General features: G+C 41.4%; 1 protein-coding gene across 3 annotated transcripts; it reads right to left on the reverse strand.

Moving 5' to 3' along the window:
* Window positions 1-175: 175 nt before the first annotated feature.
* Window positions 176-19046, reverse strand: USP42 (ubiquitin specific peptidase 42). 3 transcript variants are annotated; one of them, XM_059716709.1, is made up of 19 exons: window positions 18907-19044; window positions 17587-17833; window positions 16506-16706; window positions 15870-15980; window positions 15548-15650; window positions 15317-15384; window positions 15099-15169; window positions 14483-14565; window positions 13201-13312; window positions 12222-12362; window positions 9390-9490; window positions 8828-8972; window positions 7695-8456; window positions 6405-6493; window positions 4382-5794; window positions 3482-3816; window positions 3135-3226; window positions 2341-2384; window positions 176-1394 (listed from the first exon to the last, which is right to left on the reverse strand). In XM_059716709.1, exons 2-19 carry the CDS (start codon window positions 17822-17824, stop codon window positions 1388-1390), a joined length of 4116 nt encoding a protein of 1371 aa, XP_059572692.1. In that variant the 5' UTR covers window positions 17825-17833; window positions 18907-19044; the 3' UTR covers window positions 176-1387. The 3 variants fall into 3 exon arrangements, 2 of the variants coding, with proteins under 2 accessions (XP_059572692.1, XP_059572693.1); XM_059716710.1 differs by lacking the exon at window positions 18907-19044 and adding an exon at window positions 18385-18543; XR_009456359.1 differs by lacking the exon at window positions 176-1394 and having other exon boundaries at window positions 3586-3816; window positions 18907-19046.
* Between the last annotated feature and the right edge of the window lie 770 nt (window positions 19047-19816).

The following is a 19816-nucleotide window of genomic DNA, read 5'->3' on the forward strand; positions in this document are numbered from 1 at the left end:
TTCTGACTGCAATACAAAACCAACTATCCTCTCTTTATTACAGTAGAGCGTGGACTCTCATCGGACTTGCTTCTTTTTGGGAAGACCAGCGGGCTTCTCGAGTAAGAGCTGGCTGAAGAAGGCAGTTTACATGAGATACTATACTAGATCGATGGGGTAGAGTTGAACAACTCAAGACATTGGAAAAAGTTTATTTTGTTGTATTTATATACTATATAAATTTTTCATGCTATATATTTACAGTGGGGCAAGTGCTTTATCTTTAAAAAAACAAAGATCAGACGTTGACATCTCTGAACAACACAGCTTGTATAAACCAGACAGATTATTCAGATGAACTGTATTTAATACAGTTTCCCCACTCCATCTCCTGATGCAGGACCAGTGAATTATAAGTGTATCACAGTTTGATAGCATTTCATAAGAAAAATAAAATCACAGTATGAATTTGTCTGTAACTAGAAACTGTAAAGGGACAAAGCCAGACAACTTAGACTAGACAAGTGACACTATATAAAAAATGTAATAATAAAAACAATGGTAAGATATAGAAATAGCCTGTGAAATACATTCAGAACTGTATATTCTGAGCCGTATGTTTCACAAAGTTCAAAATCAGAACTTTTCATAAGGATATTTTTCTTCAAATCTTGAATATAACTGAAGCATAAAGGAAATTAGTTCCTACAGTCAGAACTGTATATTTTGAACAGTATGTTTCACAAAGTTCAAAACCACAACTTTTCATAAGGGTCTTTTTCTCCAAATCTTGAAAGTAACTGAAGTATAAATTATTTGAGTCAGAACAGTATATTTTGAGCAGTATGTTTGACAAAGTCCAAAACCAGAAGTTTTCATAAGGGTCTTTTTTCTCCAAAGTCTTGAGTATAACTGAAGTGTAAAGTGAATTAGTTTCTAGTGTCAGACATCACAGAAAACAGATTAAGCTCTTGCAAAACTCTTGTTATTGGAGAGCTTGTGAAATTTTTAAATAAGTCTTTAAATTAAATATACAGACTGTCAGTTGCAGTTTTCATAGTTCTGTGGTTTTCCTGGTCTCTCTCGCACCAGATGTCTAACTTGGAGTAACATTACATGAATAACACATAGTCAACCTGAGTCTGTAATTAAGCAGCATTGAGATGTTCTATTCCAGGGCATTAATTTTCAGTGTGATATTTACATGGTATTTTACAATGTTCAGCAGTTGTAAGAAAGTTTCAGTCCTTTTGGATTGTGGGCAGATTTTATAAAAGAAAGTCCCGAGGTAAAAATTAAAAAAAGTTCTTCAATGGTAAAATTCTGTACAATAGTCTGAAGCACCACTTATGGATTGAAGAGTCAATAGTTTATAAATATAATTTAAGTTGGGTAGGGATGGCTTCCATCAGAATCTGAAAGAATGGAAAATAATGTTACTGCTAGTTTAGAACTTTTGATACAAAAGATATTGGTTCAGCAGATTGGTTTCTTAATGACTAAGGCTTGATACTGTGCTACTCCACACACTATTGGACATGCTGTAACATCTTCAAGCAGAGACATTCTAAACCCCTTACACCTCAAATGTGACATGCAGCCAGACTGTTTCGTCTGGTTTGACCCAAGTTTGCCACCTACTGGTCAGAGCGCTTATTAAAACCCAATGTTCATTTTCTTTTGTCCTCTGCTTGATCTAGCAACTGGACTACCTACACTCTGGAACAGTGAAGACCAGCCCTCCCCAATGCCATTAAAAAGCCAATATTTACTGTGCTGCTACTTAAGAAACTTCAGTTAGCTCCTGTCTGCAGGAACTAAAAGCCCATGGAACAAGATACCAAAGACGAGTAAGCATTGTAACAGCCACCCACGTAACACCGACATGCATTTTCAATTATATAAGTCTACAGTTGGGATAAAGATGAAACTCACTGGACTTATCCGTTTTATATGTAACAGAAGTGTTATGGTGATGCACATTATATTTTCCTTGCTGCTGGAAGCAACAATAGGAATCCTGCTGGTGATCAGCTTTTTCCCCCCTCACACTGACACTGGAGATTGAATCATTCCAACCAGAAAGATTAGAAGATTCACTACAACTGAATTCAGTTTAAAGAAACTGCTCCAAATCTTGCAGATTAAATTTAGCTGCTCAGTAGCATAGTGCTCACTTTCAGACCAGCAGAAACTCCCTTCTTATTTTCTGTGCTTGGCCAGTAGAGGGCACTAACAATCACTGTCTACCCCTTTCCAAGTTATATGGATGGCATCCAAGCACTTAAATATGCTTCTCTCCCATCCCAGTTGCCCAATGTGTGTATATATAACATACAGAGATTTAAAAATACAACTTGCCTGTGGCTAGCGAGTTTTTCCTGCAAGGACAGCTTTCCACTCACCTACAAGAGAAAAAGAGTCTTTTTGGTTTTATTTAAACAAACTGATGTCTTGCCAGTAGAGTTCAGCTGGTATTTAGAGCACTACTGTAATGGTGATAGAGGAGATACTGGAAAAATATTTTAATCACTTTGAAAATTACTTCTTGAATCCATACCACTTCCATTATTATGTGAGTAAAGCTAATGTTAAAAGTAAATAGTTTTATTATCTGTTTGTTTATAAAGGTATCTGAAAGTGCAGGACTATCTAGTATCATTATTAGACAATATACATTTTAAAATAATTTTTCCTTACAAACATATTCATGACAACTAAGTTTTAGAACAAGCAGCAGAAAATTTGGTCTGTCAACATTTTGATGTTTAGATCTATTTAGTGTATAGTGCTTCATACCTACTCCTGGTTCCAAAGGGTTAGTAAGACTAATTATCATTTGATGACAATCATAATTGTAAAATTATATGAGTATGATTTACAATATATACACACAATTATATACATTTTTAAATAATATGATATAATTAAAACTATATACTTGTAAGTCAGTCCAACATGAATTACGCTGACTATCCAAGAGCTGGATTTTGTTGTGCATCTCCCATACAATGAAGTGGATTTGTCTTATTACAAACTAGGGGGAAATTGGACTGATTATGCTCTGAAAGCCTAGAGCATATTTTTTCTACTTATTTACTTGTGCTACTACAAAATAAGTATGCAATCAGAACAGTCAGAAGAACTCAACATACTTTCCATCTAGTTTCATCGGCGTATGCAAAGGTGCCATCCAAAGATTTAATAGCTGTCTGTCCATGGTCCTTATGAGAAGGTAGGATGGTAGCTGAAACACAAAAATACTTCAATGTTAACGAGCCCCACATAAAGAGTTATTCCTAACTAGTACTGTTTTGAGTAGGTAGTCAATAGTCAGCAATTTACTGAATGCGTCTGCCATTACAGTTGCCTTTTTCAGCTTATCAAACGTTTGGAGTTGTAACATGCTGTACAAGTACTAATACAGAGCACTTGAAATGGCTTTGGATGTTTTCCTTTATTTGAATAAAAAGAAGTCCTGTTAACTTCTCTAGCCTCTTACCTTTACTATCCTCTCTAGATACAGGATAACTATTTTCCTTGCCTCCTTCTAAGCATTTCTTTTTAAGAGAAGAATTTGCATCCTCTTCATGTAAACGTTCGTACCCATGTCGTCCATGCTCCTCAACTGGAGTGTCATCTGTAAGATCGGAGTCCTCTTTCTTCTCCCATGTCCTGTTCATCTCAGAGTTGCCCTGCTTCTGAGCATGAGGATCTGCATGTTCAAAGAAGCCCTCAGATCTCTTTGCATGCTTTTTCTTCTTTTTCTTCTTTTTCTTATGTTTGTAAATCTCAGCATCGGAAAGGGTCATAGATGCATCTGAATCCTGGTAATGTCTGAAGAAACCCACCCCCAAAACCAAGAAAATAGAAAATTTAGAAGGCAGCTAATCATTTGTAGAGAGAAAAATAATCTAGACTTGGCTACAATCTATTAAAATTTGGCAGGACAAACTCAAAATAAGAAACCATATCTTCTTTTCTTAACTCCTTTGCTGCTCTGCTTAAAGCAGTGGAATGATGTTCAAGTAATGGTAACAAAGACAAAGGAGGATGGAAAGGCTTCCATACAAGGAGCAATTGAAAAGGCTTAGGTCTCTTCAGCTGGGCTGAGACATTAGGCAGAAGAAGAAATATGACTGCAGTCTATAAAACAAGGAACAGTTTGAAAAAAGTACATAGAGAAACAGTTCTCCTGTTTATCTAGGAGAATTAGGAAGCACTCAGAAGAAAGATCTGGAGGCAGTTTTTAAAACTTTTTAAAAACAAAACTGATAATTAGTACATAATAGTACTTCTACAATTAAATGGATTTTGAAGCAACAGAAGAAAGGAAAATACCCCAAAATAAAATCGCTAAAAGAGTTTCTTGAACCACAGCGACAAGTTCTTTCTGGGTTACCTGCTATCTTTCTCTCTGTGTTTGTCTTTGGATTTTTTCTTTTTCTTTGATTTCTTGTGTTTTTTCACCTTTTGCTCCTCCGAAGGCTCACGCTGCAGGGTCTTTTTGCGCTCCCTTTCTGCCTCACTGTCACTCTCGTCTCCAATAGGGCATCTTCTTTTTCTGTCCTTTACGTCCTCATATTTGAGGCAAGAAGTCTCAAAACTGGAAGTGTTTTCTCCCGCTGTAGGTGCACTTTTCTCTGAGGAATACTTTTCAGAATGCTGGGGGGGTGCTGGGCAATGGTGAAAGTCTCCTTTGGAGCTGCTGAAGTTGCGTTTCTCTCTCTCCTTAGTGGCTGGCTCATGAATCCATCGTGTCTTGTAGTAATAGTCCTTGTATGACCTAGGGTCATAAATGTGGCTTGGTTTCTCATACTCTCTGTCCACGTGAGAGAACTTTCTCTCTCGACTGTCTCTTGGCGCATGGAAAGGATAATAATCATAGTAATATCTACTTTTGTCCCACCTTCGTGGGATGTCTTGGTAATACCTCTCTCTATTCCAAGAGCCTTCTCTCTTCGGAAGGTAATACCAACCCCCGTCCTTATCATTTTGTTCTCTGCTGTGGGATCTGTAATCAGGATACCTTCCGGAGCTTCTGCTGCTTCTTTCATTATGCATGAGTTTGTATTTGCTCCCATTGTCATGGTGCTTCTTGTAGTGATGATCTTGCTTCCCCCTCTCGCTGCTGTACGTTCGTCTCTTTCTGGAGTCACGACTTTCCAGTTTCTCCTCGTTTTCAGAGTGCCGTCTCTTTTTACAGTAGTGCTCCCTCTCCATCTTCTTGGTGGTGCAGACCTTTTCTTTACCTGGAGAATGTGTCTGAAGTTTTTGTCTTTCTTTGTCTTCTCCAAGTTTGTCATTATCGCTCAGTCCCTCATTTTCCTTAGAATAGCTCTCTAGAACCTTGCTCAGTTTTGTAGGAGAGTCCACAGCACTTTGTCCCTCTGGATAGTCACTAGCACTGTGCTTTGTTTCTTGGCATTTGTCTATAACGTTTAAGGTAGAAAGTTTTTTGGAACTACATTCACTGTCAGACTTTATAAGGGAGCTTTGTCCCAGTTTCTCTACAGTCTCCGCAGGCCCTTTGACGTGCAGAGGAGTCTCCTTTAACATCACCTTTGCTTCTTTTGGTCCTCTTGCCTTATCCGCAGACTCCTCAAGAGCACGTTCCTCTTCAGTGCCCAAGGTTCTCTTCTTAGCTTTATGCTGATCAATGATGTCAGAATGATCCTCCTCCTTTCTCGCCACAGTATTCTCTACAATTCCTTCTTTGGTAGAAATGGTCTCAGGAGCTGATGCAGCAAAGGGACCCTGGCTGTTGCAGCAATCGTTGGGAATACTGTGATCGGTTTTTTCAGTTCCAGTTATACTGCACAAAGAGAGAAACATGCGACTTTTCAGCAGAAATAGACAATACTCTGTAAGATGTCTGCTACAAGTAAATAAATTGGGAAGGAGCTGACTGTTCCTGGAAGACATTCCATTTCTTTCCTCAGCTCCAGAGGAAGGCTTTTTTATATGCTGTTCATCTCTTCATTGCTGTCTTATAACTAGAGCCAAGTGTCCTCCCCCTTGCGGTTCCCCATGAAAATAAGAAATATCGTAGGGTAATATAGTGAGTTTCTTCCTTCCTCCCAAAATACAGGTGTTAAGAATTTACACTCACTCCTAACCAGAGAGTGCAGAACAACTGGAATTATTCTTAAACAGCTACTTTTCTCACTATTTATTAGTTCTTTATTTCATTCCATTGTCATGATGCTTCTCATACTGATGATTTTGCTTCCTCCTCTCATTGCTGTATGTTTATGTCTTTTTGGACTATCCAGTACAATATTTTATTCTGTACAATTCTGTACAATTCTACAGAATTGTACAATTCTGTACAATATTCCTGCACTGACCTAAAACTTTTCATTTAAATAGTACCAATAATTAGATAAATTTAAAAAAATTGTATAAAATGACTATTATTTTACCTTATATCCTCTGATGAAGTTTTCACCTGGCTGAATTTGAATGATTCTAAGATTTTATCTTCAGGGACTGAAGGCAAAGTTGCACACATCTACAATTAAAAAGATATGTTAATATATAGAAAGAATAGTGATTGGATCACTTATAACATCTTAATCAAAGGATTCCAGAATACTTTACAATATTTAAACTGCTAGAAAAACTCTGTACTTAGATTATTGTTGGTGCAGCATCCCAAGGGCACAAAGAGGCATTTTCTGCAACTGGTCTAGGTCTTACCTTAACCCACCTAGACCAGGAGTGACACATGCAATAGTTTGCTGTTTGCTACTTTCAGGAGCTGCAAGGGGGGAGCCTGACAAAAGGAACCTGGGGTGTGGGAGAGGCGGGTGGGTGGGATTGGGAAGGATGTGGGTCTGTGGGGGCAAGGTGAAATTAGCACAGTTCTGGGGCTGCACTGAGGACATGCACAGGTGTTCAGGATTGGGTTAACCCAATCTTGATCTAGAGTTCATGCATCCACTCAGGTGCACTAATTTAGATCAGGCATGCCATTTTTTGTCCAAATTAAACCTCCTGAATGTCTGCACAATTGGGCATTAAATCAACCTCATTCTGGTTAGGCTGATCTAAATATAATGCCTGTACATACCCGACAATTCATTAACTCACAATTTAAAAAGTGAAATACATCAGAATAATATACACTGGGAACTTCAGCAGAATTAAAGATGAGCAATATCAACGAAAAAATCCGCTTAAGATTCTGGTAAGCGTACTATTCATAGAAATAGACTCATTAACGGTCAAAAGTGGTTAGGATCTCTTAACAGAAAGACTGCACATCAAATAATACAATGACCCCGTACAAACTTTGGTACAACACTGACAGCACTTCAATTTTTTAAAGCTCCACATTAACATTAATGGTCATAAACTACTACAAGACCGTTTCAGGCTGGACATAAGAAAAATTTCTTTACTGTCCGAGCCCCCAAGGTCTGGAACAGCCTGCCACCGGAGGTGGTTCAAGCGCCTACATTGAACACCTTCAAGAGCAAACTGGACGCTTATCTTGCTGGGATCCTATGACCCCAGCTGACTTCCTGCCCTTTGGGCAGGGGGCTGGACTCGATGATCTTCCGAGGTCCCTTCCAGCCCTAATGTCTATGAAATCTATGAAACATTCATTTTTCTAACAAGTCATCTAGAACAATTGTAGTCTTAGAACAGATAATAATATTTATAATCTGCTTCAAAAAGAAATTCTAGCTCAAACAAACATAACTCACTTTTCCATGCAATCCATTCATTTTAGGAAAGAAAGTCTCTGTAGTTTTAAGAGCCTTGGTTTGGCAAGTGGAATCATCAAGTTTCAAACCATTGTCTTTAGAATTATTATCTAGACAAATAGCACCATTGACTTTGTCACCATTGACTCTGTCAGTTTTTGGCAGTTCATGCTGGGGTACCTCCTTTTCAGCATCTTGATAGGAAGAACAGGAATTCTGCAATGAACTAGCTACACTTCCAATCAAAATTCCATTTACAGGTTTCTTGTGTCCATTCTCCTTAACTAATGCCTTTGAATCTTCATCAGATTCTTCTGAAGATTCTGCACCATAAGGGACCAACGTGCTGGAGCTTAGCTTAGACTTGCCATTCAGTACTGCTTTAGAACAAGCTTCACTAGTAGCCAATTGTTTAGGTACTTTAGTAGCAACTGACATTGTAGAAGCACTTGAGGTAGACTGTACTGCAGAGGAATTAGTAATGGTGGATGAAGGAACAGGCTTGCTCAGACTCTCCAAAGAGTTGTTATGAAGATTGGGTTGGGCCAGGCTTTGGCGAGCAGGCAGTTTGTTGTGAATACTGATAGTAATCTTCTGTTTTTTTGAAGGATCAGGAATAGTGGGTCGGTTAATTGTCCAGTTTTGAATGGAAGTTGAAGGAGGCGCCGAATTTGGCCTGGTTAGGGTAACATTGCTAGCACATACCACAGAACTGCTTGGAGTTTCTTTTAGTGACCCAGTTCCATTTAAATGGCCAGAAGTCTGTAATTAAAAAGGATACATTTTATTGTGATTTCATGTAAATACACAAAGCTGACATCCCAAAACATAATAGTCTTGATTGATGTTTTTGGCATCTATATAAAATCTAGCTAAAGCAAAGGTGGGCAACCTATGGCCTATGGCTGGATCCAGGGGCAAAAGTTCAGTCCAGTAGCCCAAGGTGGCACATGGGATTGGGCAGCTGTACTGAGCCACCCATCCCTGGGTTTATCCTCACTTAAGAGAAGCAGGGTAAGTGCAGGCAGCTCAGCTCTCAGGACAGGGTGAAGATTTGCAACCATGGTAGGGGGTAGTTAGCAAACTCCAGCCTGCTTCAGGAAAAGGTTGTTGACCCTGACCTAAAGTATTACCTTAATCAGGTGGGGAGGAAGCTGTGGTCCAATAAATCCTGATACGGTTTGCTTGCTATTAACTACCCGCTGACTAATAGCTGGACGGGGAGAAGACTGTCCTGGAATGGAATAAATGAGTTCTCCATTTTTCACATCAGAGGACCTGCAGAAGTGATAATATTTACTGAGATTTGTTCTTTGTGCCCAACACATCTAATTTATACAGTAGTTTATATGAAATACTAGAGACCCCAACTAAGACAAATAAAATTAGGTAACAGACTTAAAATACCTTCTTACCCGATTAACAACTCAGTCTCCCAATTCTTCCCCTCCCCCAGATGATTATGTATAGCTGATTGAAGGGTTTTATCTGTACTAGATTCGCTTCACCCACCACTGAGTAGCCAGCTAGAGTGTGGCAGATAACATTAAGCAATTTATACTAGCTCAACAGTTTAGGCTGAAGTGACTTAAAGCACCAGGACTTCAGGGACAACACTTCAGGCAGAAGAAGAAGAAAAATGACAGGGACAGGAATATAACTGAATTTTGAATAAATTTTAGTAATTATTATTACCTGATATAAAAAAGCATGTAAGCTTGCTGATTCAGGACAGTTCTGATATCAGTGATGGCTACAATGGAATCATTCATCTGGTACCACTGTGCATTACAGCTCTGAAAATAAAAGGCAATGACATTTTTTAAATTACTTACAACATATTTGCTAAAAAAAACCAACCCAAAACAAAACAAACCCCCCAAAACAATAGAGGTCACTGTTCAACTACAACAGAGCAAAAAGCACCCCATAATATAGCCTCATTCCTAAGATATTAGTGTACAATTATCTAAAGATATTAGTTACCACTGATAGTTGTTAGTGAATGTTTCTCTTCACCAGTGCAGATTTTATTCTAGAAAAGGAGCTGTTCTTAGAGGCAGTTAATTGTTTAGAGGATCTGCTGGCTAAAACACCACCCCTATAAGGATCCACAGAACTGTCCCAAACACAAGAGCAAGGGGAGATCAAATAAAATTGACAGTGAATTCACATACTGATAAAAGGATTTTGTTTAAAGCCCAACACAATCTGTAGAACTCATTGTCCTAACATACTGACACCAAGAGCTGACAATGATTCAGAGGAATAATGCTTTACCTAGATGAGAATACTCACAGATTAAAACATATTTATAAGGGGTCTAGATCTTACTTCAGATTACAAACCACCCCCTCACCAGGGAGATCAGAAAGAGACTGCCCCAAAGTCAAGCTGGTCTGCAGCTGGGTCCCTTTGTGGGTATCTTGCTAGCACCTAGTACTGGCTACTGTTAAAGATATCCTGTTAAAGATAGGATATTGGATTGAATAGGACATTGATTCAATAAGACATGGCAACCTCTATCTTCCTAGCAGTGTTCAACTCCAGAAAACCAACTCATGTTCAGTCATGTGACCCATCACATCGTACTACAGGCAGTTGACCAAAAAATGCTGCAACTTTATTGGTCCTGAGGGAAAGAGGTATTAAGGGTGGGTCGCTGTCAGAAGTATTTATTTTACAGCCAACCCTGGAGAGTGACATGAACTCAGTGCTGCAAAAAGGGAGAAATCGGGTTTTAGAGTTAATTTGTTCCCGAACAAAGAGGAATTGCTGACTTCTACTAGTCCTGCTTGTCTTCTAAGAGAAAAAGAGCAGGATAAAACAAAACTAAAAACTATGAAAGGAGCTTATTTTTTGCTGAGCAAAGACTCAACTTCTGCAAAAATATTTAGTTTAAAAATTGACTATTGGAGGAAGATACTTAGAGAGCCTTACCAGGAATACAACCACATATGAAGCTGAAAGAAGGGATTAATTTACATCAATATATTCACGGAAGATGACAGCCAATATTCTTTAATTTAAAATTGCTTTTGTTAACTTCACATAAAACTACAGACCCAGCAGCAGTGAAATAAAAGTAACAGAACCAAGGAAAAGGGGGAAAAGGAGCCAAAGTTCAAAAGGAAACAGAATAAAGGACACTGATAGATCAGTGTAACTGGTCTAGGGCTAGCAACTGGACGTTCTCTACTTCACCAAGCATACTCATCTAAGAAAGCATTTCCAAATCTGACAAGCTTTTGAGATCCCAAGTGTTACAATATGCTGGACATCCAATTATTTCTTCAGTGTCTTTGTTATTCAAATATTAACTATGAAACCTTTCACTAGTTCTAACTCTCAAAAGTTAATGCAAAAAAGCAGTAGACAGCAATTTAGAGATAAAGTACAGCCATTTCTTAACGTAATTATACTATCATAGTTGCTTCTGAAACAAAAAAAAACAAACTTGGCATCTTCATTTTGGGATGAAAAGGCGTCTCAGACCTCACCAGGAGAGGAAGCCACAGCAGTGGCAATTGTTAAAAAAGTATAGTAAAAAAAAAGAAAAGAAAAAAAAAAAAGAAAAAGTAATAAAGTGAGCCCACTGAAGACTTATGAAGTTCCATGGTGAGGACCACCAATACGTATTTATAATTTGTTAAGTACTGGCATAGTGCTCTGTCAGAGACAAAGGAAACCACCATCCCTGTCCCAATGAGGCTATAAACTACACAGACAGACAAAGACACATGCAGAGGAACCAGTTAGCTTTGAAAATACTCTTTAAAACAACGAAAAAAAATCTAGAAAGAGTCCACATAATTTTGCTGACTCGAATAATTATGGGCAGAAAAATCTCCAGCAAAAGGAAAATCCCAGGAGTCATAGTAACATTTTTGCACATTTGCCAATGCCTACATATACACAACCTACAAACCTTGTTTATTAAAGGAAGGCCCTTTTGCAGGAGAAACCTTCTGGGAAAAAAATCAGCATTTCCTGCCAGCAACAGTACTTCCTGGAAGCATTGATGATCCACCTGAGAGGGAGAAGTGTGTTGGTAGTACTAAAGATTGCACAGGAATGGCCTAGAGCCAAGAGGGATTGCATAGGAAATCCCAGTAACACTAGGACTACCTGAGATACCTTAAAAAAAGGAAAAAAAAGAAAAAAAAAAAAAGAACACAGAGTGGGGAAGACTCACTTTTTTTGTCAATGAAGATATCTGGGTAGTGCTAATACTCCCCTGGAAAGATTTCCCCTGGGAGAATCCCCATCCAGAAAGGAATAAAAGGACTTCCTTTAGAAAGTTGGCAAAAAAGGTATGCGAAGTTCTGTGTGTCCTTATATGGATGGGGTCCTACCATGACAGATCATCCAAACCGCCCGCCTCCAAGAACAGCTCTCTTCCTCAGAGCAAAGGCTGTTCTGGTGAAGAGAGGAATGAGAAAATAATTAATGTCCCAACCGCTGATGTTTGGAAGGTTTTTTACTTTTTTTAAATTTGTTAAGAAAAGAAAAGATGCTGATCTTTACCTTTATGTAGGCGAAGTAGTGTCCTGCGTGGCAGCTAAAACCAGTATGTACTAAGACTGCATACAGGGTGTAAAGAACTGGTTCTCCATTTTGCTGGGACATAAATGGGCGAAGATCCAAGAACTCGGAATATTTTACATCCTGAACAGAAATAGAAAAGAAAAGCACAGATAATCCTGGAATATTTTACAAGTTATAGAAAGCTGGAAACATTTCAGATGCTAGAGGTAGAAATATTTCTAAAAAAACACAAGCAAGAGAGGGACCAAAAGTATATCCTCCCCAACCCCAAAGTGAAGTTTTGGTTTCCTTTTGCAAATGACCGGTTTTCCCAATGACCAGTCTATAATACTGTAAAAGTTCAAGGACCATCTTCTTGAAAACAAGTTTTCTAAGAGCAGAGATAGGCAAGTGTTTATTGTTTGTTTAAAGCAAGGATTCTCAACCTTTCTGGATTCAAGGTGCCCCTTGTTAGACCCAAGGCACCTCTCAGAAAATGCTAGCTCTTGGTTGTTGCTCATTTTGACTAAGGAAAAATAATAGAGCAATTCTTCTGCTGTAAAGATCTCAGAAGTAGCACAAAAGCCCAAATTATTTTTACCAGTATGGATTCCTATTTGAAATTACTGGGTTAATCTTATTAATCATGTTCGCACACCTAATAGTGCTAACATTACATGGCACCCTGTGACACCCTTGAATAGATTTCAAGGTATCCCACAGTACTGCAGCACCCTAGTTAACGTTCAAATCAGTGATTGTCACAATTGTTCACGCTGTTCAGGCTTCACAAACAATCTGAAATTGGAAATTTGCTGTTATCTTGTTGTTTCTTGGGTAAAATTACTGAAGTATTTTTCAACATAACTGTTGCCCTCTAAAGTCTTGACTTGCTTTACAAAGGTATTAACTTTTGCCTGAGTACTTGGTGGTAGAAAATGGAAATGTCAAGATAAAATTGCATTACAATTGTATATACCTTTGAAATCTTTCCACCACTGAAATTTGCAAATCGTTTCAGAGATATGGTGAGCACATTAGAAGATCGATGTATTGTAAACCTTTTTGAAGCAGGAACTGTCTTTTTACACCTTAGAAAGCAAACACAGGCAATTGGTTAAGCTTATTTTGATTTTTAAGCATTTATCATGGTTCTTCATATCTCAGCAATTTATCTACATCATTTAATTAAATATTTCTTTGCATGCTGTGTTTTTGCCCTTAAGACATTCATATACAACATTTCAGGTTAGCTGAGAGAGAGAGAGAACATTTGATGGCAGCTCCCTTGGATAAAGAAAAAAGGGTCCAGAACAGATGTGTGTACGCTTCTCCGAAACCTGGGGATGCCAACAAAAGTGGTACTTCCTAACAACCCCCAAAGTAGTAGGAGCAGACTTCTTACTGAAGCAGTCAGTCTTTAGAAATAGCCTGGAAAAACTAAAAAAGGTGCAGCAGCATTGTTTTACTATGAAAATTTCAGTAATATTTTACTATATTAAATTGCTTGCACAACAGATTTTTTTTCAGTTTACTGCCAGGATGCAGAAGAGTAAAAGCCAAACTCAGAGAAAGGAGGACCTATCCCCATACGGGACAAGGAACTGCAGGCAGATTATCTGCAGCTGTTACAACTGTTCCACAAAATGAGGCCATATAACAAATTCTGTGACAACCTAAAAGCTAAACCTGTAAGTGAGCCAATGATGGTCTCTCTTACTGAACCCTTCTCATTCTACAAAACTAACCCAAGTCTTTTCTCTCTCCCAGGTTAGATTATTTCATAGATTCATAGATGCTAGGGTCGGAAGGGACCTCAATAGATCATCGAGTCCGACCCCCTGCATAGGCAGGAAAGAGTGCTGGGTTCAGATGACTCCAGCTAGATGCTTATCTAACCTCCTCTTGAAGACCCCCAGGGTAGGGGAGAGCACCACCTCCCTTGGGAGCCCATTCCAGACCTTGGCCACTCGAACTGTGAAGAAGTTCTTCCTAATGTCTAGTCTAAATCTGCTCTCTGCTAGCTTGTGGCCATTATTTCTTGTAACCCCCAGGGGCGCCTTGGTGAATAAAACCTCACCAATTCCCTTCTGTGCCCCCATGATGAACTTTTGTTTTGTTTTGTACTAGTCAGTATACGACAAAAAGTCTTTCTTAACACTGTGCTTCTGAGCCAAATGAAAACCAACTTTTCTTTTTTGAAGACAAAGAACACACAGAACCAAAATCTAGGTTATTAATGATGTGTGAATGCATCTTACCTGCTACATTTGTAACAATTTTCACCATCTAGCTGTTCAGGCTTCACAAACAATTCTAGAGCTTTGCTTACACTCTGAGCCGTCTAAGAATAACAAAACAGTGCACTGAGTTACTGGAGATATCATAGGAAATTCTGCACCCATAGTTACATTAGAACCTACTGACTTTGTACCAGCAGATAGCTACTGCAGACTAGCAAATATAGTGAATAAAGCAGCAAAAAAATCTTGAGTATACTGTACCATTAAAAAAAATGGTAATTCACACACTTTGATGTACATCGTTTTTAAGTTTTAGGAAGGAACCCCACTCTAACACTTTATTAAATCTTTGTTGGGGACAAAACAGGGAAATAATAGCATTGTCATAGCTGTGGACCTGCGAATTTGGAATGGAGTTCTAGTGTAATACTTGCCCAATTTAAGCAAGTACACATACATGAAAACGGTTTACATTGATGAAAGGTACCACAAAAAGGACAGAGTGTATTTCCAACCACAACAGAGCTATGTAGCAAGAACCAGCTGTAAGAGTGCACATTTTAAATCAACTCTTACTTTGGGAAAGTTAGAAGAGGTTTAAAAATACTCCTATCATAGTAACAGAATAATTTACCTTTATCTCCAATGCAATATCAAGGTATGGCTCAAAGGTATCAGAAACTCCTTTGCAGTTTGAACATTTTACTGAAATGAAAACAGATGCAAATATTCAATATAACAACTGTGCTAATTTAAATTTATTGGCACATTACTTTAACTAGAGCTGAAGTTACTTAATAAAAACAGTTAAAGGCACAAAACCATTCTAAGAAGTAATTTTAGGAAAAGTACCTCTAGATCTAAGATAGCCTCCAAATATTTGATGGATGAGTGTAGTAGCCTGGGTAGGTCTGTCCAATCTGGAAAAAAAAGATGCAAGTAATTAAAAAGATTTAAGTTAATGAATGAATTGTTCTAAGAGTTTCTCTTCTTTTGAAAATTCAAAACACGCTTTCTTTTATTTACAGGGAAACTGTAATAGGAATGATAGGATATAGTCACGTTATTTTGTTTTGCACTTACTTGGTGCTCCCATTTAAACATGCTTTCTGCATAGCATCAACAGTGTAACGTAGAAATTCGTGTGCATCTTCCTGATTTCCAAAACGGAAATGTTTTGCTATTCCTAACAAATTAAAAAAAAAAAGTTAAAAATATGCATCACACAAGAAAATAGGAGAAAGACATTTAACAAACAAAGAACTCCCCCCTGACCCCCTACACACACACTTTTCTCTGCAAGGCTGAATTAGAAAGAGCTCCAGGAACTATGGTTAAACAAAGCAAGGCAATAGCACAGTATATAAATACAAAGTTGGCATATAAATTATTTGGAACTACTTACGTCGAAGATCATTGATAACAGCCATCGGTTTAATGACACTGCCAGAGTTTGAGAGGGCTTGGTTAATGTGAGTTTGCATTATACACATCATGCAGAATCCTTGCTCATGACCTGAAAAGGGAAGCAACAAAACATCACAAACTGGTAAGGTATATGCAGCTATAGAAAACATTAAAAAATGTAAGGCTATAGATGTCTACACAGTGTTTATTTTAAGTTAATAGTGGTGAAGAGGTGAAAAGGTTTATTCCATAGGGTGCTCCTACTGGCTATATGAGACTTAGAACTGGCTTCTAGGATAGAAAAAATCAAGAACACCCTCTACAATAGGGGCTGGTAACCTATGGCCTGCAGACTAGATCTGGCCCGCGAAACCTCTGGATCAAACCTGCAGATGTAGGCCTTTGGGAAGGGGATGGGAGGGGTTTTTGCTGTGGGTACTCTCCCCAGGCCATCACAGAAACAAGCAGCAGTGGTGACAGGATCCTAACGCCCACCTTCCTTTGATGGAGGGTGAGTCATTCTGACCCACAGCCAGAACAGGTCGTCTATTCCTGCTCTACATAATCGCTGCTCTCCTTTCACTTTAAGGACAGACCAACAGATTTTAGAAATGTGCTTTTTAGAAGTACTCACATGTCTTGGAGTGTTCATAAGAAAGCATGTAATTGGCAAGAGGGGGTGTGTAAGTCAAACATTGCAGGATAGAGTTGAGAAAACAGGTATTGCCAAGGTTCTGGAGACCAGCTCCAACTCTATGGGATTGCTGCCACTTCAGACAAATCTTCTCTGCTGGAAAAAGAACCTTCTGTGGTGGAGCGATGCCATCGTTTACAGCTGCCAAACAAGTTACATTTTTAAGGTATTAAATCATTTAAATTTTAAAATCATGTTAAAAGTAATACTATCCTATATATGAGTGCCTAGAAGAGCCTGAATAGAATCAATTACAATATACAGCGTAATATATTTCATGTTAGTAAAGGCTGTCTCAGTGTTACCAAGCAAGGAACTCAAGGATATGCATGTCCCATGGAAAAAAGTTAAAAACATCAGAATGTCCCAACAGGGGGGAACAAGTCAAAAGAATTAAAGAATTGCTGAAATCCAGGAAGTAATTTCTTTTAACAAGCCCTGTTCTAGCTAATTCAATTTGCCTTAATTAAAATCCTCCGCTGTTATCTTAAGATACAAAGAGAACGTATGCTTATTTTGGTGTAAGTGCAAATAAAATGCAAAAACGTCCTAAAGCAAGCAAGCAACTGGCACAAAAAAGCCAGACTGATGGGGATTTCCATTTTTATTATTATTATTGTTTAAATAACACAGCCCATAACAGCAGTGCTGATAAAACAGATCATTCTAAGGGAATAAAAAATATCTGACTTACAGAATATTTATTAAGTAATAGTCTATTTACAACTCCAGAAATGTGCTATATTGATTAATCACATGTCAAAATTACATCTGCAACGTCAGTCACATGAACTGGTTTCACAAAGTTCACAATAAAGCAGCACTTGCTTACAGTAGTCCTATCTTATACCAACAGGGACTGTCCCGAGAAGTCAGAATTACAAAGATGAGGCTTGCAGAATCAACAAACAGTAGCTTTTCTATATATATATATATATATATATATATATATATATATATATATATATATATAAAGTTGATCTATATAGTAAGTTGAGAAAGAAAGACAAGACAAACTTACATTGATCTTTCTGAGCTGAAGGCTTGGGTTTTTCAGATACAGGTGAACTAGAATAATCTGTAGCTCCAGGTACTGGTCCCAAAGAGATTCTGTGGTTTGGAACGTCCAGAGATGACACAGTGCCCCAGCTGGAAGAGTCTGAGTCCATCTCTTCATTAGGGGGTCCCACAGAGCTGCCAGTTTGATTCTGACCAGATATGGGGTTTGAAGAGTCAGATCCCTTGTCAACTATAGTCATTGTTCATGTCTGTAACAAAAAGTTGAAAGTTTTGATACCAGAAGCAAGCATTACTAAAGCACGCCGCAAGGAAAACGATGCCGACCAGTGCTGTACTGGACCTTCTTCATGTCTAACGCGTGTCAGCAACAAGGAACTCTGCATTACAGCCACCGATCACAAAAAGTTGCCTTCTAGTTTCAGCCTGACGTTAAACACCAGGATTCTTTGTTAAAACAGGAAATAAAGAAAACGAAGGAAGATGTAACTAGCCAACAGAGCCAGGGAAGACAAAAATCAAGGTTCTCACTTCCTCCTTTACTGGGAACCAGCGATGTGTCCTAATCTGAACATTACTTCAAAAGAACTTTTTTTCCTAGGCACCCTACAGCAAAACCACCGCAACTCCTGAGGCTCTGGAGACAACCGAGGGAGCCCGGCACGTTTAAATGGGGCGCCTGTCCAGAGAGAAAGGAAAAGCCACCATCCCGCTCCCTTCCTACTTTCATTTCTGGCCCCAAGTTGCGGCTGGCTCAGGAGGAGAAGGAGGAGGAGAAGGAGGAGGAGGGTTTTTTTTGTACCCTTCACTTTGTTCTCTCCGCCCTGCCCTGTCTCGCGCCGCTACCACGGATGCCTGAACGTTTTCAGTCGCTCCCCCTGCGGTCTGCGCTCTCCGGGCCCCCGCATCCTCCGCGCGTGGGCAGCCCCGGCCGCCCCCGGCCCGCGGCCACGCCACCGCAACGCGCCCCCCGGGCCCGGCAGGCGGCGCGGGGAGCGGGGGGCCCGCGGCGCAGCCCCCGTCCGGGGGGAGGGGCGGCGGGCGGGGCGGGGCGGGGCCGGGCGAGTCCCGCGCGGCCTGAGCCGGCCCGAGCCGTGGCCATGGCAACCGGGCGGCGAGGAGCCCTGGCCCGAGGCGCAGCCGGCCCCGGGCGGGGGGAGCGCGGCGCGGCGCGGCGGCAGCACGACTCCGGCCCCAGGTGCGGCCGGGCGGGCCGGGCCGGTCACGCTGCTCTCCGGGGGGCGGCGCCCGGCGCGGCCCGCAGCCCTGCCGCCAGGGCGGGAAGGGGCCCGCCCGGCCCCGGCCGCGCACGCGGCCCCCGTACCTGGCTCGGCGCTGCCGGCTGCCCTCGCCTCAGCCCGGCCGCTCCGCTCCGCCTCCTGCTCCAGCCCGTCGGGGAACAATGACGTCCCTCCGCCGGCCTCCTGCATCCGGGGCCCGGCGCCGGCGGGGGGCGGGGGGAGGGAGCTCCTCCGGGTCACCCGGGGACCAGCGCCGCCCCTGCGCCGCCACCGGGAGCCGCCAGGGGCGCTGCGGGGCCCGGCCCGGCCCGCGGGGGCAAGGGCGGGCCGGGGCGGGGCGGCGGGAAGACGGATCCGACCCGCCCCTGGGCCGCGCGCGGGAGCCGGGCGGGCGGGTCGTGCTCCGGGGGTGGGACCATCCGGCGCGCGGGGAGGGTTCACCCACGGCCGGGGTTGCTCCTGGGAGTCAGCGTGATCCTCCCCGCACTGACATGGGTCTGCGAGGCCCGGAATAACCCGCAGTCCCTGGGGAGCCCGTCTGCGCCCCGCCAGGAGAGCGCCTCTCGGGGCTCTTTTTCAGCTCGGCCCCGCGGCCTCGGCTGGCGGGGTGCCGGCGTGCCAGGGGTGATGGTGCCTGCCCCTGCTCTGCGGGGGTCTCAGCAGGCGCCCGAGGCTCGGGCACACGGGGCTGCCGACCTCACGAGCCACAAGTGACCTGTGTGGGCAAAGCTGACTCGGCGCAGCGCCAAGCCTGACCTGCACTGGGGGCACACCCTGCCCCTGGGCCCACGAAGGCAGGTTTCCTGGGGATCACTGCTCTTCTGGCTGGTTTAGGACCCGCCTGCCCGGGTGTCGGGGTTAAAGCCCACTTTAGCGAAACGGGAGGCTCCGGCAGCGCTTTGGCTGAGGGCATCCGAGCCCTGGCGCTCGGGCCTGCGCGTAGGATGCGGCCAAAAGACTTTGGAAATATCTGAAGCCCCTGGTGTGGGTGGA

This window comes from Alligator mississippiensis, chromosome 13, assembly GCF_030867095.1.
Source record: "Alligator mississippiensis isolate rAllMis1 chromosome 13, rAllMis1, whole genome shotgun sequence".
Taxonomy (NCBI): Eukaryota; Metazoa; Chordata; order Crocodylia; family Alligatoridae; genus Alligator; species Alligator mississippiensis.